The 21,647-nt window shown below is 41.6% G+C and overlaps 1 protein-coding gene across 6 annotated transcripts in view; it reads right to left on the minus strand.

Annotated features, from left to right (window-relative positions):
• Positions 1-21,647, minus strand: part of LOC110535686 (SH2B adapter protein 3) — a 59,987-nt gene that overhangs the window by 23,770 nt on the left and 14,570 nt on the right. For 4 of the 6 annotated variants that reach the window (XR_016484479.1, XR_016484478.1, XM_021620855.3 and 1 more), the window contains exon 2: positions 20,176-21,159. The exons of the other annotated variants lie outside the window; for them this stretch is intronic. Coding sequence is in view for 2 of the 4 variants with exons in the window: in XM_021620855.3 (XP_021476530.1) it covers positions 20,176-21,132 (957 nt within the window). In the remaining 2 variants the exon portion in view is untranslated. The remainder of the gene's footprint in view (positions 1-20,175; positions 21,160-21,647) is intronic. 6 annotated transcript variants of the gene reach the window in all.

The following is a 21,647-nucleotide window of genomic DNA, read 5'->3' on the forward strand; positions in this document are numbered from 1 at the left end:
GCGATTAAGGAAGTGCAATATTCAACACCTAGGAGAATTGACAAAAAAAATATTGGATTTGGATATGGCATATTCCCACTCTCCATCTGCAGATTTACTAAAACAATGTTTGACAGAGTTGGATCTTCTTTCAACTCGACAAGCTGAAAATCAAATTAGTAAATCTCAATACAAAACTTATGAACATGGAGAGAAATCAGGGAAAATGCTCGCACACCAGCTGCAAATCAAACCATACCTGAGATAACTGACAAGCTGGGTAACAAATGTATTGATCATTTAGAGGTCAATTCATGCTTTCATAAATTTTACTCACAATTGTACACTTCGGAATCAGCTGGTAATGCCACCTTACTCGACACCTTTGAGAACCTAGATATTCCTACAGTTGAACCTGAAATAACTATTCTTCTAATTCAGCAGCTATCTGTAGAAGAGATTGTGTTGGTAATTAAATCTATGCAGTGTGGTAAATCCCCTGGATCTGACAGATTTCCGAGTGAAGTATGTTTTTTTTTAAATTCTCAGATCAACTCTCCTCTTGCTTTCCGTACTTGAGGAATCGTTCTCCTCAAACTCTTTACCCTCAACAATGAGAAGCATGTATTTCACTTATTCTGAAAAAGGGAAAAAACTATTGAGTGTGGTTCATTTAGGTCAACTTCTTTACTGCATTGTGATGTAAAGATACTTTCTAAGATGATTACCTCCCGTTTTGAGTCAGTACTTACCTCCATTATAGATTTCATTTAAAAAAAAATCATCATTATTTTTTCAACATCAGACATCTTTACAATATACTTCATAATCCCTCTTCATCTGACACTCCAGAGATGTTATCACTTGATGCCTTCAAATACCTTTGATTAAGTGGAGTGGGATTATCGATTATATACTCTCAAACAATTTGGATTCGGTCCCAATTTTATGTCCTGAATCAAAATTCTTTACCCCTCCCATGGCTGCAGTGCGCACAAATAACAATAATAATATTTCAAACTTCAACGTGGAACAAGACAGGGTTGTCCTCTATCCCCGAGCCTTTAACCATAGCAATACGTAATAACACCACTATCAAAAGTATATGAAGAGGGGGCTTAGAGCATAAAGTCTCACTCTATGCAGATAACATGCTATTATATATGTCTGACCCTTTAACTGGTCTTCCAGACATCCAGATTCTACTAAAGACATTTGATAAAATATCCGGGTATAAGGTTAATCTACAAAGAAGTGAATTGATGCCTATTAATACTTATGCCATGAAAACTTATTTTAGTCATGTGCCCTCAGAGTCACTACACAGAAATTTCAATAATTAGGAATTTGAGTCACACACAATTTCAAAGATCTCTATAAAGCCAATTTCCCTTGATACCAGGCTGTATGACATCGGCCATGATTGGGAGTCCCATAGGGCGACGCACAATTGGCCCACCATCGTCCAGGTTTGGCCGTCATTGTAAATAAGAATTTGAACTTGCGTAGTTAAAAGGTTAAAATAAAAAATACATTTAAAAAACACTCAGCCTGAAACAGAAACTTGAACACTTCTTTGGGCGGAAGAATTAACAATTAAAATGAATGTATTACCTACATTTTTATACTTATTTCAATGTATTCCTATCTTTCTGACAATTTTTTTTTATCTCCATAGATAAACTGATATCTGCTTTTATCTGGAACAAGAAAAACCCTTGGATACGTAAGAGCGTATTGCAGAGATCTCGCTCTCAGGGTGGTCTAGCACCTCTGAACTTTCAATACTATTGCTGGGCAGCTAATATTAGAATCATTCTATATTGGCTGACATAAATCCCAGATGTTACAGGCCTGAAATGAATGACCTTGGAAATCTCATCATGTGGCCCTGCTGCCTTACTCTGCTCAAAACTTGCATTAGCTGAGCCTGTTTCCAAATACACTAAAAACCCTATTGTGAAACATTCTCAAAATAATCTGGAAACAGTTCAGGCGATTGTTTGGTCACAGGGAATTTTTTAAAAATCTGCTCCATTATTAAAGAACCATATGTTCTCTCCATCATTATTAGACCGGTCATTTCATATCTGGGCTGGGAAAGGGATCTCCTCACTGAACAACTTGTTCATTGATATGACTTTTGCATCTTTTGATAAGTTACTACAAAAGTTTGATATTCCTAGATCCCATTTCTTTAGATACAAAACTACGCAATTGTAGGCCTCTTCACACTCTAGTCACTTCCCTTCACACCCACCTATCTCCCTTCTAGATTCTGTTTAAAGTGAACCATTATATCTACACATTATTAATGTTGCACAATCTGGATTCCCTTAACTCTCCCGAGCCCTCTCTCGGCTAGGGAGCAGTATTTTCACATTTGGTTGAAAAGCGTGCCCAGAGTAAACTGCTACTCAGGCCCAGGAGCTAAGACATGCATAGTATTAGTAGATTTGAATAGAAAACACTGAAGTTTCTAAAACTGTTTGAATGATGTCTGTGAGTATAACAGAACTCATATGGCAGGTGAAAACATGAGAAAAATCCAACCAGGAAGTGGGAAATCTGAGGTTTGTAATTTTTCAAATGATTGCCTATCCAATATACAGTGTAAATTGTCAGATTGCACTTCCTAAGGCTTCCACTAGATGTCAGTCTTTAGAACACTGTTTCAGGCTTCTATTGTGAAAGGGGAGAGAATAGGACCACTCACAGTAGGTGCCTCAGCTGAAAGCCTTTAGTTGTTGATCGCGCAAACGCCCCCCCCCCCCACAGTCGGAGACAATGTCCACTGGAAGGCCATAATGCCAGAAGACCTGCTGGAACAATATCTCAGCAACCTGAATAGCAGTAGGAAGACCGGAGAGAGGGATGAAACGACAGGATTTAGAAAATCTATCCACCAAAATGAGGGGAGATCCGTGACAAATTCAATGGATAGGTGAGACCAATAATGCTGAGGCATGGGAAAGAGTTTCCCTGCTGGAGCGGGGGGGGGGGGGTTGGTTGAAGCACATACGGAACAGGAGGCTGTGAATTGACGCTGTGAATAATGTCCTGCGCCAAGATAGGCCACCAGTACTTCTCGGAAATAGAAATACCTGGATGTCCAGCGACGACAGCTGTGTGCACCCAGGTCAGCAGCCGATCCCTTATCCCCGTAGGAACGTAGATGCGCCCATGAGGACAGGTAATGGGTGCGGGCTCTCTCTCCAGAGCCTGGCAAATGTGCACATCTACATCTCAGACCACAGGGGCTACGACTCGAGAGGAAGGGATTATGGGTTAATTCAGGACAGGACCCTCTCCCGAGTCGTAGAGACAGGACAAGGCATCAGCTTTGGTGTTCTTTGAACCTGGGGGAATAGGTCAGCGTGAAGTCAAATCTCGTAACGAAAAGGGCCCACCTTGCTTGGCGCGGACTCAGCCTCCTCGTTGTCCGTATGTACTCCAGGTTCTGATGGTCAGTGAGGATGACGTCCTCAAGCCAGTGTCTCCACTTCTCTAATGTCAACTTCACCACCAAGAGCACTCGATCACCAACGTCGTAATTCCTCTCGGCAGGGGACAGATTCTTAGAGTAATCCGCACACGGATACAATTTTTGTGATAACCTTGTCATTCAAACAAAACTGACCCCACTCCCACCACAGAAGCATCCACCTCCACCACAAAGGGTATCGTGGGATCTGTACGTTTCAGCAACGGAGCAGATGTGAAATGTCCCTTCAATAGGAGGAATGCCTCGTCAGCAGATTGATTCCACACCAACCTACAGGGACCACTCGAGGAGAGAGGAGCGGCGATGGAGAAAGTTCCTGATGAAACGACAGTAGAAGTTGGCAAACCCCAAAAACCGTTGTAACCCCTTTATGGTGGTTGGGACTGGTCATGACCTGACTGCATCTACCTTCTTGATGTCCATCTTCACCCCCAGCGGGCTGATTTGGTAGCCTAGGAAGGAGACAGCCTCCAGATGAAACTGGCACTTCTCAGTCTTGACAAACGGTAGTTAGCCAGGAGGCGTTCCAGGACTATTCGGACGTGAGCGATGTGATCCTCCAAGGTAGCCAAGTAGACCAGGATGTCTTCAATATGCACAACCACCTGGAGTCCAAGAATGTACCGGGAACACCTTGTTGACGAATGCCTGGAACACTGACGGAGCATTGGCTAAGTAAAATGGCATCACCAAGTACTGATAGTGACCAGACATCATGCTAAAAGCTTTCTTCCATTCATCCCCCTCCCAGATGCGGATGACAGGCCCCGATGAACTGTTCGATGGCTGCCGTCACCAACGGGCGAGGGTAGCGGTACTTGGTGGTGATATCATTGAGTCCTCTGTAGTCAATAAATAGGTGTAACACTCCATCCTTCTCAGTCACGAAGAAGAAGCCTGCAGACGCAGTGGACGTGCAGATGAATCATTGTTGGAGTGCATCATGGATCATGGAACACAGAAGCAATACTGCCTGGGGAATGAACCTAATGGCGTTCCATATAAAGGAGAGGTAATGAGTGAGATAATGTCCAGGTGTGCCTCATGATGAACCACAGGTGCCTGTAATGTTTGATACCATGTACACGTGATTATGGTTGTTAGGGTAGCGGTCCCAGTTACATCACAAATGGTCCTTTTGTTCGATAAAGTCGTTCTTTATATCCATAAAACTCAGTTTAGCTGCGTAATTCATTACCAATAAAACTTAGCCGGTTAGTAAACCGGCTATGTCGAATGCCGGAGGGGAGGAGCGGGAGTACATGACAGCAGGCCCCTTCTACTTTATTGCATGTTTTGAACCCAAAATGGACAGATTTCTGGATATCGATTTGAGACCTTTTCTAAGATACTGGAGAGACCTATAGAACGTTCTGCCTTTATTGTATTATTCAGTGTGGCACCACAGGAGGCCCCTTACACTTATTATGGGCAGGTGGGACAATAGCGTCCCACCTGGCCAACATCCGGTGAAATTGCAGAGCACGAATTTCAAATTACGGAAATATAAATATTTAACATTAATGAAAATACAAGTATTATATATCAAAATAAGGCTTAACTTCCTGTTAATCCAGCCGCTGTGTCAGATTTCAAAAAGGCTTTATGGCGAAAGCACACCATGCGATTATCTGATAATACAAAAACCTTTAAAACATTTTTTCAACCAGGCAGGAGCGACACGAAAGTCAGAAATAGCTAAATAATAAATGCCTTACCTTTGAAGATCTTCGTCTGTTGGCACTCAAAAAAGTCCCAGTTACATCACAAATTGTCCTTTTGATTTGATACAATTTAAGACGGAGAATAGTATGTTCATTACCGGAGATAAATAACAAAGAATGTGCTTTCACTCACGCGCATGGAAACACTACAGCCAAAATGGGAGCCACTTAGAAAAACTACAACTTCTATCTAATTTTTCCAAAAACCAGCCTGAAACTCTTTAAAGACTGTTGACATCTAGTGGAAGCCCTAGGAGTTTGCCTCATAATAAACATGAAAGCCATTGGAAACAGTGGAAGGCAGATTTTTTTTGTGGGATGGTTTGTCCTCAGGGTTTCGCCTGCCATATCAGTTCTGTTATACTCGCACACATAATTTTAACAGTTTTAGAAACTTTAGAGTGGTTTCTACCATATATGCATATCCTAGCTTCTGGGCCTGAGTAACAGGCAGTTTACTTTGTGCATGCTTTTCATCCGGACGTGAAAATACTGACCCCTACCCAAGAGAGGTTAAACAGTTCTATGGGCAACATGCTGGCATTTAAGTGGAAGGATGGTTTCTTCCTACTTTTAACCATTTGAAAAGTAAGCTATGCAACATCTCAAGCTAGAGAAAATACACTACTCCATCCTATCCTTTGTAGAAGACATGGACCCAGCTAATTTCACAACTCCATAAACCAACCCAAATTAGAATGTATCATTTTTTAACTTTTTTGAATAATATTATTTTTACTATTTGATAATATTGCTCATTGTATACATGCCTCATTTAAGTCTGATGTTGGGTTGGTGCTCTGTTAGAGCATGGGAGGGGGTTGGGGTGGGTTTGATTTGGTAGAAGATCAGTGTGTTTTGATTTAATATGCACTCAAATAGCGAATGGAGACCACTTTAGCGCATGTTCATTTTTCACTCATGTTGGGTAGGCTACTCCGGTTATTTCGCTACGTGACATTACTCCCAACCTCTGTATGCCATGGGCTCTCCAACCCTGTTCCTGCAGCCACAAGTGTTTGGGCAAGTGAAATCTGTTCGGGAACATCAAAAGTAACATGTTTTCACAACTAAACATATTTCAACTGTTGAAAGCCCCTCTCTCTGCGCACTGGAAAAAGGAAAGGAGAGAGGGGAGAAGATGGAAATACATGGTGGTAAGATATTCTGTAGCTAAAGCTAATATGTCAGCCTATTAACTATGTTACTATTCTATTCAAAAAGCAAATACAAATTCACTATAATTATAGGCTAACTGTACCAAAAACTATCAATTAAAGAAAATGTTTCTGCCATGTGTAATATGCGGTAGGCTGTGCTTTGTATAACGGGACAATCATTTTTAATTACGTTTTTTGGGGCTTGGACTTATATAGGCCTATGCATATACAGTGCATTGAAACAAAGTACTGAGTAAAGAGTCTGAATACATATGTAAATATGATTTCAGTTTTTTACTTTTAATACATTTGCTAAAATAAAAACTGTTTTTGCTTTGTTATTATGGGATATTGTGTGTAGATTGATGAGGGGAAAAACATTTAAATCAATAAAATAAAATAAAATAAGGCTGTAACGTAACAAAATCTGGAAAGTAAAGGGGTCTGAATACTTTCCGAATGCACTTTAGCGTATGCATAAGCTCTAATATGCATATGTGTTAGGTTTTGAAACATCCAAAATGACCATGTTGAACATCTTTCTTCAAATTGATCACTCACAGTGATGTGAGTTTTAACCGTTTTTATGTGATTTTCAACTGCATTTGGATTTATGACAGAGTGGTTAGAGGGATAATAAAGCCCTGAGTACCAGGCCATTAGAGAACTGATGATCGTTAGAGGTGTCCAGAGTGCACAAGAGTAGATTATCGTGACTCAACACGTAGAACATGATGGGAGCTAACATGATGCAGCCCGACTCCCAGGGCAGGCTAGCTTGCTTCACGAGCCATTGTTTACAGATGGCTCGTTGCGAAAGCTTCTGTAGCCTGGCGTCCTTGATCAATGAAATCTAAACTATTCGATTTCACCAAAATAAAGTTTCCAGTACTACGGAGGCATAATCAGTATCTTTTAGGAAAAATACTTACGATTCTACGTGTTGAATGTGTCCTTCACTGTTAAATAAGCATCTAAACCCCATTTTCTGTCTGTAGAAGTGGGAGATTACCTTGTACCTTACTCTCGCATGACTGGGTGGTCTAGAAGGGACTACAAAGGCAACCCACAGGCATAAAATGGGAGACCCTGGATAAAAACATGTTTTAAAATGTTCGTTTGATAGTGAAGGACACATTCAACATGTCAAATCTTTCCTAGAGATATGGGATATGCCTCTGTTGACTGGAAACTATATTTTGGTGAAAGCGAATAGTTTTGATTTTGTTGCTCAAGGACACCAGCCTACGGAAGCTTCCGCAACAAGCCGTCTAAACAATGGCGCAACAGGCTAGCATGTGTAAGTGGAGCAGGCACAGTGCGCATTATAACAAGGAACAAGTGGTCGGCTGCACTGATATAGACTGTCTGGATCCGTGAGACACATTTGACATAAGTAAAGAAATCGACACAAATTCTAGTACAAGACCATTTATGTTCTAGTATCGAAAAAATACAGACGTTTTGGTATACCGTGCAACACTAGTTCGCTGATGTGTGTGTGTTGTGGGCAACAATGCTCATCGCTCTGTGATGGACCTGTAACCACAGTGCTAGTGCACGTGATCTTGCAGAGTTGCCTGTGGAAAGCCCCTAAGGGGAGCTTTGTCTCTCATCTAGCCTACCTCTGTCTCTGCAACCCCTTTCCTCTGCTCCCTCAGTCTCTGGTCATTTTCTCTCTTTTAAATTACCTTTCCCCTATCACTCTGTCTATGCCTCCCCTCTCTTTGGCTGTGTGCCCCTACCCCCCTGTGTGTGTGAGACATGGTACTGTGTGTTGGTTTACAGTCTTTAGCCTGTACACAAGATGAGTGGACCCGTGTGATTGACTGATCTGCCTGAATAGCTTTTTACAGAGCCAGGGCCAGTGTACACAGACCAACTGACAGACAGAACCAGACACCACCACTAAGCCCCTGAGCCACGAAGGCAGCTTTATCGGTGCTGCACCTCTGGGCCTGTTTTGCCGGGGACAGTCCCTGTTATTTTAGGAGCCCCGGTCAGAGGCCAAAACTGCAGAGCTGTACATGTTTCATTCTGTGCCCAGCAGTGGACAAAGACAAGGGAGAGCAAATGTCTGGAGTGTACACTCACAGTCTCCCACTTTTACCAGTCCTCCTTACCTCTGATTGTTTGCTTCTGTGCTCGCATGTGCACGCACACACGCACAAACTTAAACGTATGCACGTGCATACACAAAATGTTGAAAAAGTCAAGGGATCTGAATACTTTCCGAATGTACTGTATAGACCTATAGTAAGATTATTGGTAAGAGAGCAGCGTTTTGGTCCAGAGGTCAGCGCATGGAGAATGGACTGATTTGACCATTTTGGGAAATGGTTTAGCCTGAAAGTGAGACTAACTAAACAAAACAAAAACCTCCACTCACAGTAAGTGTTAAAATGTAATGTATTTTTTAAAAGAGCAGAGGTCAATCAAATACACATTGTTTTGACATCCAGCATCAGCATTGCCCGTTTACTTGACCGCTGCTGCTAAAAGACATTTAAATACTATTTCTGTGACAGCAGGTTTTCCTAGTTTAAAATCACAAAAACATACATTATCAAAATGGCAGCTTGGGTGTTATGTGCAAAATTATCAGGATAATTTTACTGCGCTACAATTCTGATAGAAACATGGCACGTTACATTCAGATCTATTTCCACCGGAGGACACTTGCCAGTCTACACTTAAGGAGGCCACTGACACATTTTAAAATGGCAGAAAGCTATACATCTCAATAAGCACATTTAAAAGCAACATTAATTAACCACACATTGCCCTTTGCACACAGTCACTGTCGGTGTGTTAACTGTTTCTCTCTCACATGTGGACATACACAATAATATGCGTAGTGTCAACTCCCATACAATGGTTAGCCTATGATTACTTACTAAGCTTGAACAAAAAAATATGTAATTATAGCACATACAATGAAAATGGTGGCATTTTAATGAATTCAGGTCTAGTAGGCATATTACGTAGCAGATAATACCTTGGCAATGCCTTTATGCCTACCTGGAACAAGCAAACTAAATGTATAGATTATTTTTGCCTACATAATTCTACCATTTCATGGTTGCCAAATTGCTTAGGGTTTTTGAGAAACAGGACACTGGTAAGAGAAAAACAGTTGGTTTGATATTGAGACCCGAGTGATGAAAACTGAAACTGCAGTGTCTAGTCACCTCTTTGGATGATTATGAACTCTGTACTAGAGCCAGTTGAGTTGGTTTTCATTTGTCTGTGTGCAGTAGGCTAGTAGCAGGTGTTCTGATTTATACATTCCAGAAAATATGGTGTTTGGTTTAGGGATGTTAATGGTTAACAATTAATCAGTTAGCCGCTGAAAATACATTGGAATGGTCATGCTTATCGGTCTATAGGTTACTTTGCATAATTTAGTGGAATTAAATTGGCGCATGTGTATTTTCGTTCGTCGCCGTATCTTAATCACATGGTGCACAGCACACAGAGTCTAGTTTGGGGAGCGGAATGGCCTATCACCTATCAGACAGCGCAAGAGCTGCTCCTCAAAAAGCTGGTACTGGAGTGAAACCTGCTTTTATAAACCCAGTCATTGCGCAACAAATAACAATTCTAAACGCAATTGCGTGTTCAAACTGTTTTGATGGATACGATTAAAAATACATTATTTTTATTTCTCCATCTCAACACGTAAATAAAAGTGCGCCTCCCATTCGAGTGCATAGGCTATAGTCAACAGTAAACAGGCAATCAGCGCGTCACCCACCAATACAATGTGAGCTTGAGGCAGTATACTTGTTTGAAACCTGAACGTTTTACTTTACCTCAAATAACGAGGAATGTCTTACCTTGCTTGAAATTAGCCGTGCCAAAATCCAACCATAGAAATGTCGCGGCAATTATTTTATAGACTTCCTCATGCCGTTAACCTCTCTAGGGTACATGAGACGCTCGTCAACAGCCAGTGAAACCGCAGGGTGCCAAATTCAAAACAGAAATCCCATAATTAAAATTCCTCAAACATAAAAGTATTTTACACCCTTTTAAAGATACACTTGTTGTGAATCCAGCCACAGGGTCCGATTTCAAAAAGGCTTTACGACGAAAGCACACCAAACGATTATGTTAGGTCAGAGCCAAGTCACAGAAAAACACAGACATTTTTCCAGCCAAAGAGAGGAGTCACAAAAAGCAGAAATAGAGATACAATGAATCACTAACCTTTGATGATCTTCATCAGATGACACTCATAGGACTTCATGTTACACAATACATGTATGTTTTGTTCCGTAAAGTTCATATTTATATAAAAAAATCTGAGTTTACATTGGCGGCGTTATGTTCAGTAGTTCCAAAACATTCGATGATTTTGCAGAGAGCCACATCAATTTACAGAAATAATCATAATAAACATTGCTGAAAGATACAACTGTTATGCATGGAATTTTAGATCCACTTCTCCTTAATGCAACCACTGTGTCAGATTTTTAAAAAACTAGACGGAAAAAGCACATCATGCAATAATCTGAGTACAGCGCTCAGAGACCAAAACAACCCAAAGGAGATATCCTCCATGTTGTGGAGTCAACATTAGTCAGAAATAGCATTATAAATATTCACTTACCTTTGATGATCTTCATCAGAATGCACTCCCAGGAATCCCAGTTCCACAATAAATGTTTGTTTTGTTTGATAATGTCCATCATATGTCCAAATACCTCCTTTTTGTTCGCGCGTTTAGCCCAGTAATCCAAATTCATGATGCGCGATCACTAGGTGCAGACAAAAAGTCAAAAAGTTCCGTTACAGTTCGTAGAAACATGTCAAACAATGTATAGAATCAATCTTTAGGATGTTTTTAACATAGATCTTCAATAATGTTCCAACCGGAGAATTCCTGTCTTCAGAAATGCAATGGAACTCAAGCTAACTATCGCGTGAACGCGCATGGCTCGCTGGCAGACCTCTGACTCATTCCCTCCTCATTCGCCCCCACTTCACAGTAGAAGCATCAAACAAGGTTCTAAAGACTGTTGACATCTAGTGGTAGCCTTAGGAAGTGCAATGTGACCCCATAGACACTGTGTATTCGATAGGTGAAGAGTTGAAAAACTACAAACCTCAGATTTCCCACTTCCTGGTTGGATTTCTTCTCAGGTTTTTGCCTGCCATATGAGTTCTGGTATACTCACGGACATCATTCAAACATTTTTACAAACTTCAGAAGATTTTCTATCCAAATCTACTAATTATATGCATATTCTAGCTTTTATGGCTGAGTAGCAGGCAGTTTAATTTGGGCATGCTTTTCATCCAAAATTCCCAATGCTCCCCTGTTCTATTGGTTTTCATATCAACGTTCTTTCGTTGTCCAAAAGCCAACAGGCACAATCCTAATCATATTAGCAACCCATCCTGGTTGTTGCTATTAGATTCCCCCTCTAAGTTTCTAACTGCAATTTTTGCCATTTCTCTGTCACATATGGAACCGCTCGCATGAGGGGTGCTGTTTAGAAAGGTGTTTTCCCGCGAATTGCATTTTGGCAAGTGCTTGAAAATGACATTTTATTAGCTACTTCATTAAATCAAATCTGATTTGGCACATGCGCCAAATACAACAGCTGTATGTATTCCTTACTTTACCACCCCTTAACCAACAATGCAGTAAGAAAAATACCCCCCCAAAAAACATAATAAAGTCAGTGTGCGGGGCACCAGTTAGTCGAGGTAATTGAGGTAATATGTACACTACCGTTCAAAAGTTTGGGGTCACTTAGAAATGTCCTTGTTTTTGAAAAAAATTATAATAATTGAATGGAAAAAAAAAGCTTAACTAGGCAGAACAAATTCTTATTTACAATGACGGCCTAGGAACCATGGGTTAATGGCCTTGTTCAGGGGCAGAATGACAGATTTTTACCTTGTCAGCTCAGAGATTCCATCCACCAACCTTTCGGTTACTGGCACAACGCTCTAACTACTAGGCTACCTGCCGCCCCAAAATAACATCAAATTTATCAAAAATACAGTGTAAACATTGTTAATGTTGTAAATGACTATTGTAGCTGGAAACGGCAGATTTTTAATGGAATATCTACATAGGCGTATAGAGGCCCATTATCAGAAACCATCACTCCTGTGTTCCAATGGCACGTTGTGTTAGCTAATCTAAGTTTATAATTTAAAAAATGCTAATTGTTCATTAGAACACCCTTTTGAAATTATGTTATTACAGCTGAAAACTGTTGTACTGATTAAAGAAGCAATAAAACTGGCCTTCTTTAGACTCGTTGAGTATCTGGAGCATCAGCATTTGTGGGTTCGATTACAGGCTCAAAATGGCCAGAAACAAAGTACTTTCTTCTGAAACTCGTCAGTCTATTCTTGTTCTGAGAAATGAAGGCTATTCCATGTGAGAAACTGCCAAGAAACTGAAGATCTTGTACAACACTGTGTACTACTCCCTTCACGAAACAGAGCAAACTGGCTCTAATTAGAATAGAAAGAGGAGTGGAAGGCCCCGGTGCACAACTGAGCAAGATGACAAATACATTGGAATGTCTGGTTTGAGAAACAGACACCTCACAAGTCCTCAACTGGCAGCTTCATTAAATAGTACCAGCAAAACATCCGTCAAAAGTGAAGAGGTGACTCCGAGATGCTGGCCTTCTAGGCAGAGTTGCAAAGAAAAAGCCATATCTCAGACTGGCCAATAAAAAGAAAAGATTAAGATGGGCAAAAGAACACTGACACTGGACAGAGGAAGAGTGGAAAGAAGTGTTATGGACAGACAAAGCTAAGTTTGAGGTGTTCGGATCACAAAGAACAACATTCGTGAGACGCAGAAAAAATGAAGATGCTGGAGGAGTGCTTGACGCCATCTGTCAAGCATGGTCGAGGCAATGGGGTGCTTTGGTGGTGATAAAGTGGAAGATTTGTACAGGGTAAAAGGGATCTTGAAAAAGGAAGGCCATCACTCACAGGCATACCATGTGTCCAACAACAGGACCCAAATCACAGCTCCTAACTATGCAATAACTATTTAGGGAAGAAGCCGTCAGCTGGTATTCTGTCTATAATGGAGTGGCCATCGCAGTCACTGGATCTCAACCCTATTGAGCTGTTGTGGGAGCAGCTAGACAGTATGGTACGTAGACGTGCTCATCAAGCCAATCCAACAAGCATGGGGTGTAATCTTCAGAATACCTCAACAAATTGACAACTAGAATGCCAAAGGTCTGCAAGGCTGTAATTGCTGCAAATGGAGGATACTTTGACAAAAGCAAAGTTTGAAGGACACAATTATAATTTCAATAAAAAATAAAAAAACATTTATTACATTGTTAATATCGTGACTATAATTCCTATTCATTTTGCAACTCATTTTATGTATGTTTTCATGGAAAACAAGGACATTTCTAAGTGACCCCAAAGTTTTGAACGGAAGTGTACATGTAGGTAGAGTTATTAAAGTGACTATGCATAGATAATAACAGAGTAGCAGCAGCAGCTTAAAGGGTGGGGGGGGGGGGGGGCAATGCAAATAGTGTGGGTAGCCATTTAATTAGATGTTCAGGAGTCATGGCTTGGAGGTAGAATCTGTTTGGAAGCCTCTTGGACCTAGACTTGGTGCTCCGGGAACCGCAAGCCTTGCGGTAGCAGAGAGAACAGTCTATGACTAGGGTGGCTGGACAATTTGACAATTTTTAGGGCCTTCCTCTGACACCACCTGGTATAGAGGTCCTGGATGGCAGGAAGTTTGGCCCCAGTGATGTACTGGAGCCGTACGCACTACCCTCTGTAGTGTCTTGAGATCGGAAGCAGAATAGTTACCATACCAGGCAGGGATGCAACCCGTCAGGATGCTCTCGATGGTGCAGCTGTAGAACCTTTTGAGGATCTGAGGACCCATGCCAAGTCTCCTGAGGGGGAATAGGTTTCGCCATGCCCTCTTCACGACTTTCTTGGTGTGCTTGGACCATGTTAGTTTGTTGGTGATGTGGACACCAAGGAACTTTAAGCTTTCAACCTGCTCCACTACAGCCCCGTCGATGAGATTTCATTACAGCATTTGCACGTTCAATAATAGGCTATAGCCTTTAAGACAATAGGCTTGCCATTATTCCATGTTTTCATTAAGCTCTTAATGAAAAATGTCAGTTCCTTGTATGTATGCATAGCATGTTTTTTTATTTTACTGTTTGAGGGGGAAAAAAATACAGTTTATTGATCAGTTAATGAGGGTTGGTTCGTCGGAACCAACATTGACAGACATTTGCATCCCTAGTTTGGTTATCTATTCTCTTCAAATTGATATTGTTTTTTTTTACCAAATAGTCTAGGCCTAGATTGCAATATCAGTTCATATAATATCATAAGGACATAAGCATTTGGAAATAGGCCTATATTACATTACATCCCAATAATGGATCATTGTAACATTATATAAAGACTATATTAAAAAGCAGAAAAACATTTCCCCAATAGCAAATTGTGGAACAATTCCCACAATTTCATGCAAGGTTTGAGTCACTTCACATTCCTGGTTCCATAACGATGTAGTGACTAGGCCTAAACAAGAAACTCACTGGTGTGCATACTGATAGCCTAAGAGAAGACAGTAACAAATTTGCGTAGCTTTAACTTTGATTAAAAAGAACAAGGCAGAGAGGGTTATTCTGAGTGCTAAAGCATGTCTTTTTCATCACTCATTACGTTTCCTGTAACTCTTGAGGGAGTCTAATTGAGTAACTGTTTTCACTGGCTTAGGCTACATTTTCAGATGCTTAGTTGTGGTATGCAGTGTGACTGAAATTAACGCTGCATGTTGCTTTGTGAGTTTGAAGTATAGGCCCTAACAAAAAACAGATGGCCGATGAGGTTTGGTAGTTTAAAAAGTATTTTCCATTGTGGCAATTCCGTGGGAAAGTCAACCTGAGCATCCACAAATAAAGTTAGTCATTTTCGAATGAAACCATGGTCAAATGTATCTTTTTAAAAAAAAATGTATTTTTGTTAGAGTTCAGACTTCATTTGAAATGTTCAGTTGGGAAATTGTATGAATTTAGACCATTACAGAGTAGGATGTCAAGTCTCAAAAAAGTATTTGTCAATCAATCACATTTCATGGCTTTTAGAAAGGGCTCACAGAACTCGTTTTTCCACACTGTCCCCCAGTGTTAGTTATGAAGATGAGATGTTATTGAAACAAATGGGACAAGCAATGTAACATTCATAAAGTATTTTTAGGAAAATGTTTTGTCAAAAATGCACCTTACATCAGAACATCTTGAAACTTTCTCTGTAATTCTAACCTTCTATCAAGGTTTTATATGGTCTATAATTGGTTTCTCTTTTCATTATCAGTATCCTTTTTTGGCGTATTGATATCCGTAACATCCATAAAATCTGGATGTGATGGCTATAGATGCACCGTATATTCGCTTCAGAAGATAGTGAATTTACCACATTGTGTGATTGTTCTGAGATGTATTCTTCAGACTTTCCCTGAAGCAATTGTTGACATCTTGAAAATGATGTGTTGTAGCGAAGATTCTCTTGGAAACTATATACTGAAATGCGTTTCTCATACATGGCAGTAATATTTCTTTTGATTTTCCCATGATGTCAATTGAAGAGGGGCCGAGTTTGAAGAAGGGCCTTGAAATACATCCGCAGGTATACCTCCAATTGACTCAAATTATGTCAATTAGCCTATCAGAAGCTTCTAAGGCCATGACATCATGTTCTGGAATTTTCCAAGCTGTTTAAAGGCAAAGTCAACTTAGTGTATGTAAACTTCTGACCCAATGGAATAGTGATACAGTGAATTAAAAGTTAAATAATCTGTCTTTCGAAGCACTGTATGTCAATCTACTATCCCCCATAGTACAAAAGGTAAACCTATTCTATCCTAAATATTCCAAACATAGTCTGGGACAGTTGTGGGATGCGATAGATCCATAGATCCCAAATTAATACAACCACTAGCATCAAAAAAACTTTTTTAAGCATTGTGGCTGACACAACAGATCAGAATGTTTAGCTTAAAATGTTTATAAACTATTAGGCTATTTATTCACATTATAATCACAGAAAAGTTCAAAAGTTCCATTAGCACAAAACAACATTGTCAAAAGTGACCGCAAATGCAATTATGCATGTAATGCTTTTAGTTTAAAGATGCATTTATATGGTGAAAATTATCTTCCACAAACTTGAAACTCACGCACTGCGTATGCATGCCACTTGGGCACCCCTTGTAAACTCATTAATCCGCTTTACATTTCAATCAGTTATTTGGACCCCTTTTGTTTAAATAATATTTGTATCAAAAGCTACATAGGGTGTGCGACTATGATTAGAAAAAGTCGCAGAAAAAGGCTTTGTTTCTTATGCTGGGCATCATTCACAAGTGATAATATGTATTTCACAACTGATAGGCTAATATTGTCACCCATTAGACTATTCGTGATTTAATCTTGTCTTTACATATACTAAATAATATAAACTCATAAAAAAAAAGAAACGTCCCTTTTCAGGAACCTCTCAAAGATCATTCGTAAATATCCAAATAACTTCTCAGATCTTCATTGTATTAATGAACATGTACCTGTGGAACGGTCGTTAAGACACTAAGGTCACAGTTATGGAAACTTCTACTGACTCTGACAAACACCAAAAGAAAGATGCCCAGGGTCCCTGCTCATCTGCGTGAACGTGCTTTAGGCATGCTGCAAGGAAGCATGAGGACTGCAGACATGGCCAGGGCAATAAATTGCAGTGTCCGTACTGTGAGACACCTAAGACAGCACTACAGGGAGACAGGACGGACAGCTGATCGTCCTTGCAGTGGCAGACCACATGTAACAACACCTGCACAGGATCAGTACATCCGAACATCATACATGCGGGACAGGATGGCAACAACAACTGCCCGAGTTCTTCACTGACGAGTCACGGTTTTGTCTCACCAGGGGTGATGGTTGGATTTGCGTTTATCGTCAAAGGAATGAGAGTTACACCGAGGTCTGTACTCTGAAGCAGGATCGATTTGGAGGTGGAGGGTCCGTCATGGTCTGGGGCGGTGTGTCACAGCATCATCGGACTGAGTTTGCTGTCATTGCAGGCAATCTCACCGCTGTGCGTTACAGGGAAGACATCCTCCTCCCACATATGGTACCCTTCCTGTCAGGCTCATCCTGACATGACCCTCCAGCATGACAATGCCACCAGCCATACTACTCGTTCTGTGCGTGCATGTCAGTGCTCTACCATGGCCAGCGAAGAGCCCGGATCTCAATCCCATTGAGCACGTCTGAGACCTGTTGGATCGGAGGGTGAGGGCTAGAGCCATTCCCCCCAGAAATTTCCGGGAACTTGCAGGTGCCTTGGTGGAAGAGTGGGGTAACATCTCACAGCAAGAACTGGCAAATCTGGTACAGTCCATGAGGAGGAGATGCACTGCAGTACTTAATGCAGCTGGTGGCCATACCAGATATTGACTGTTACTTTTGATTTTGACCCTTTGTTCAGGGACACATTATTCAATTTCAGTTAGTCACGTGTCTGTGGAACTTGTTCAGTTTATGCATCTTGTTATGTTCATACAAATACAGTGCCTTGCGAAAGTATTCGGCCCCCTTGAACTTTGCGACCTTTTGCCACATTTCAGGCTTCAAACATAAAGATATAAAACTATTTTTTTGTGAAGAATCAACAACAAGTGGGACACAATCATGAAGTGGAACGACATTTATTGGATATTTCAAACTTTTTTAACAAATCAAAAACTGAAGAATTGGGCGTGCAAAATGATTCAGCCCCCTTAAGTTAATACTTTGTAGCGCCACCTTTTGCTGCGATTACAGCTGTAAGTCGCTTGGGGTATGTCTCTATCAGTTTTGCACATCGAGAGACTGACATTTTTTCCCATTCCTCCTTGCAAAACAGCTCGAGCTCAGTGAGGTTGGATGGAGAGCATTTGTAAACAGCAGTTTTCAGTTCTTTCCACAGATTCTCGATTGGATTCAGGTCTGGACTTTGACTTGGCCATTCTAACACCTGGATATGTTTATTTTTGAACCATTCCATTGTAGATTTTGCTTTATGTTTTGGATCATTGTCTTGTTGGTAGACAAATCTCCGTCCCAGTCTCAGGTCTTTTGCAGACTCCATCAGGTTTTCTTCCAGAATGGTCCTGTATTTGGCTCCATCCATCTTCCCATCAATTTTAACCATCTTCCCTGTCCCTGCTGAAGAAAAGCAGGCCCAAACCATGATGCTGCCACCACCATGTTTGACAGTGGGGATGGTGTGTTCAGCTGTGTTGCTTTTACGCCAAACATAACGTTTTGCATTGTTGCCAAAAAGTTCAATTTTGGTTTCATCTGACCAGAGCACCTTCTTCCACATGTTTGGTGTGTCTCCCAGGTGGCTTGTGGCAAACTTTAAACGACACTTTTTATGGATATCTTTAAGAAATAGCTTTCTTGCCACTCTTCCATAAAGGCCAGATTTGTGCAATATACGACTGATTGTTGTCCTATGGACAGAGTCTCCCACCTCAGCTGTAGATCTCTGCAGTTCATCCAGAGTGATCATGGGCCTCTTGGCTGCATCTCTGATCAGTCTTCTCCTTGTATGAGCTGAAAGTTTAGAGGGACGGCCAGGTCTTGGTAGATTTGCAGTGGTCTGATACTCCTTCCATTTCAATATTATCGCTTGCACAGTGCTCCTTGGGATGTTTAAAGCTTGGGAAATCTTTTTGTATCCAAATCGGGCTTTAAAACTTCTTCACAACAGTATCTCGGACCTGCCTGGTGTGTTCCTTGTTCTTCATGATGCTCTCTGCGCTTTTAACGGACCTCTGAGACTATCACAGTGCAGGTGCATTTATACGGAGACTTGATTACACACAGGTGGATTGTATTTATCATCATTAGTCATTTAGGTCAACATTGGATCATTCAGAGATCCTCACTGAACTTCTGGAGAGAGTTTGCTGCACTGAAAGTAAAGGGGCTGAATAATTTTGCATGCCCAATTTTTCAGTTTTTGATTTGTTAAAAAAGTTTGAAATATCCAATAAATGTCCTTCCACTTCATGATTGTGTCCCACTTGTTGTTGATTCTTCACAAAAAAATACAGTTTTATATCTTTATGTTTGAAGCCTATAATGTGGCAAAAGGTCGCAAAGTTCAAGGGGGCCGAATACTTTTGCAAGGCACTGTATTTACACATGTTAAGTGTAAGTTGAAAATAAACGCAGTTGACAGTGAGGGCGTTTATTTTTTTTGCTGAGTTTATGTGTGAAAGTTGTTTTGATTTAGAATGGACCATTATCATGCACCTGTATCGAAACCAGGTCAGCGGGATGTCATCTATGCACTTAAATAGCGAATGGAGGACACTTTTCCCCGCGGTTTATTTTCATGCCAGCTAGGTAGGCTATACTGCTGTTGTAAATATAAGGAATGTGCTTAATGTGTGTGTCTATAGTACCCCTTAGGGTGCTACATCTATTGTAGTTAAAGTTAACACTCGATGAGAGCCCAATATGGTTACTGCTCAGAGAAGGACCATGCCAGCTGAACTGAAATGTTTATGTCAAGCTTTAGATCACCTGTATTTGACAGCGAGTTTAGGTAGAGCAACCTAAACGTCACTTCCAAATTATCAGTGCTCTTGCAGCAGCAATTGCCAATAATAGGTGAAGCCCAGTTTAATGAAATAAAATCCCATCAGAAAGAGCCAGATTAATGTGATAGTAGAAGGGGAGAGCCCAGTTCATCAGCTGGGACCAGGGGTCTTTACCTTGGGGGGGTCATAGAGCTCCAGCTGGAACCTCTCTCCTGCTAGGCCGTCTCTGATCTTCCTCACCAGTAGGCGGCAGCGCTCCCAGCGATGCTGCATGTCCGAGATAGTGTCGTCAACCACCAGGTACCTCAGCTGCCCCTCTTTGCAGCTGCCCGCAGCCTGCGGCCCGCGCTTCACACTCTGCCTACTGCCAAACCTGCTGGCCAGACGGTCTAGGAGGTGGACCGCCATGGACGAGGCAGAGGCAGTGGTCTCGGGGGAAGGGTTCACAGTCAACGCTGACAACGATAAGGCCGCCACTTCGTCCAGAGTCCCTCCTATTCCCCTGTCCCCCGTCCCTCTCGACAGCAGGTCTTGAGGTGGGGGCAGGGGCTCCTTAAGAAGACAGCGCACGCTCTGCCTGATCTGGCTGACAGAGAAGTGTGTGACATCAGCAGCAGCGCAGGAGGGTGAGGTGGGGGTGTACCATTCAGACACAGGCCGCCGCTCCGACACAGACACCTCCTCCTGGCTGTGGCTCCGGGCGGGTGCTCGAGCTCGCACCCCTGGGTTGGCTGATGAGCACTGGAGGGGCTGCTCCACCACCCCGTGCTTCGGCTTTTGGTCCAGCACGGTGAACAGGGCCGGGGCGCCAGGCTGGCCCGCCTCCCGGTAGTCTTGCACCCCGGAGGAGGAGGTGATGCGGAGCTGGCCCATCATGTGTGAAGGGGCCAATGTAGGGATCTTTTCGGCCACCTCGCTGTGGAAGTGCTGCTGGAACAGCTCGCTGAACTGCTTGGAGAAGCTGTCCGGTGGGATGACATCATGCTCTGGCCGCTCCCTGGCAAAGTTACGGTAGTGGTTGGCTAGTTCCCGGGCCGTGGCTATGGCATGCAACTCGCAGAATTCCCTCCAGCCACACGGTGCTGCAATGGAAGCTGTGGTTGTCGCCTGATGGATAGTGTCACCATTCATTGCAGTAACCAGCACAGCTGAGAATCACTACAAATTAAAAAGGTGTTGGGGGGACAGGGGAGGGAAGAGATGTATTATTAATAGGGGCCATTTTAATACATTCACTTACATTTGAAAAAAATCTATTGATATAGATCCAAGGCCTATTCAAATCAAACTTAAAACCTTCAACTATCATTAAGGACCTCTGTGCACCCAAAATCCAAGACCTTTGGAAGTCTAAGGGAAGAGTATGATACACAACACGTAGTCGGACATTTGGAAAGGAGAGCAGATTTCTGATTTTATATACCATAAAACAAATTCAATTTATTTACAGATTAAGTATCTGCTGCACCCAAAAATGTCATTGATTCATTGGGAAAACACACACACACACACACACACACACTTTCATAAAGAGGAAAAAGTTACTGGATGATTATAGTAGCCTCAGTCAAACTATTAAAGCATATATCCTTAAAAAAAAAAATTTTTAAAGTGTGTGCTTGCTAGTCTTGAAGTAATTGTTGTAG

Source organism: Oncorhynchus mykiss, chromosome 11 (genome assembly GCF_057628025.1).
Source record: "Oncorhynchus mykiss isolate SJ-2025 chromosome 11, ASM5762802v1, whole genome shotgun sequence".
NCBI lineage: Eukaryota > Metazoa > Chordata > Actinopteri > Salmoniformes > Salmonidae > Oncorhynchus > Oncorhynchus mykiss.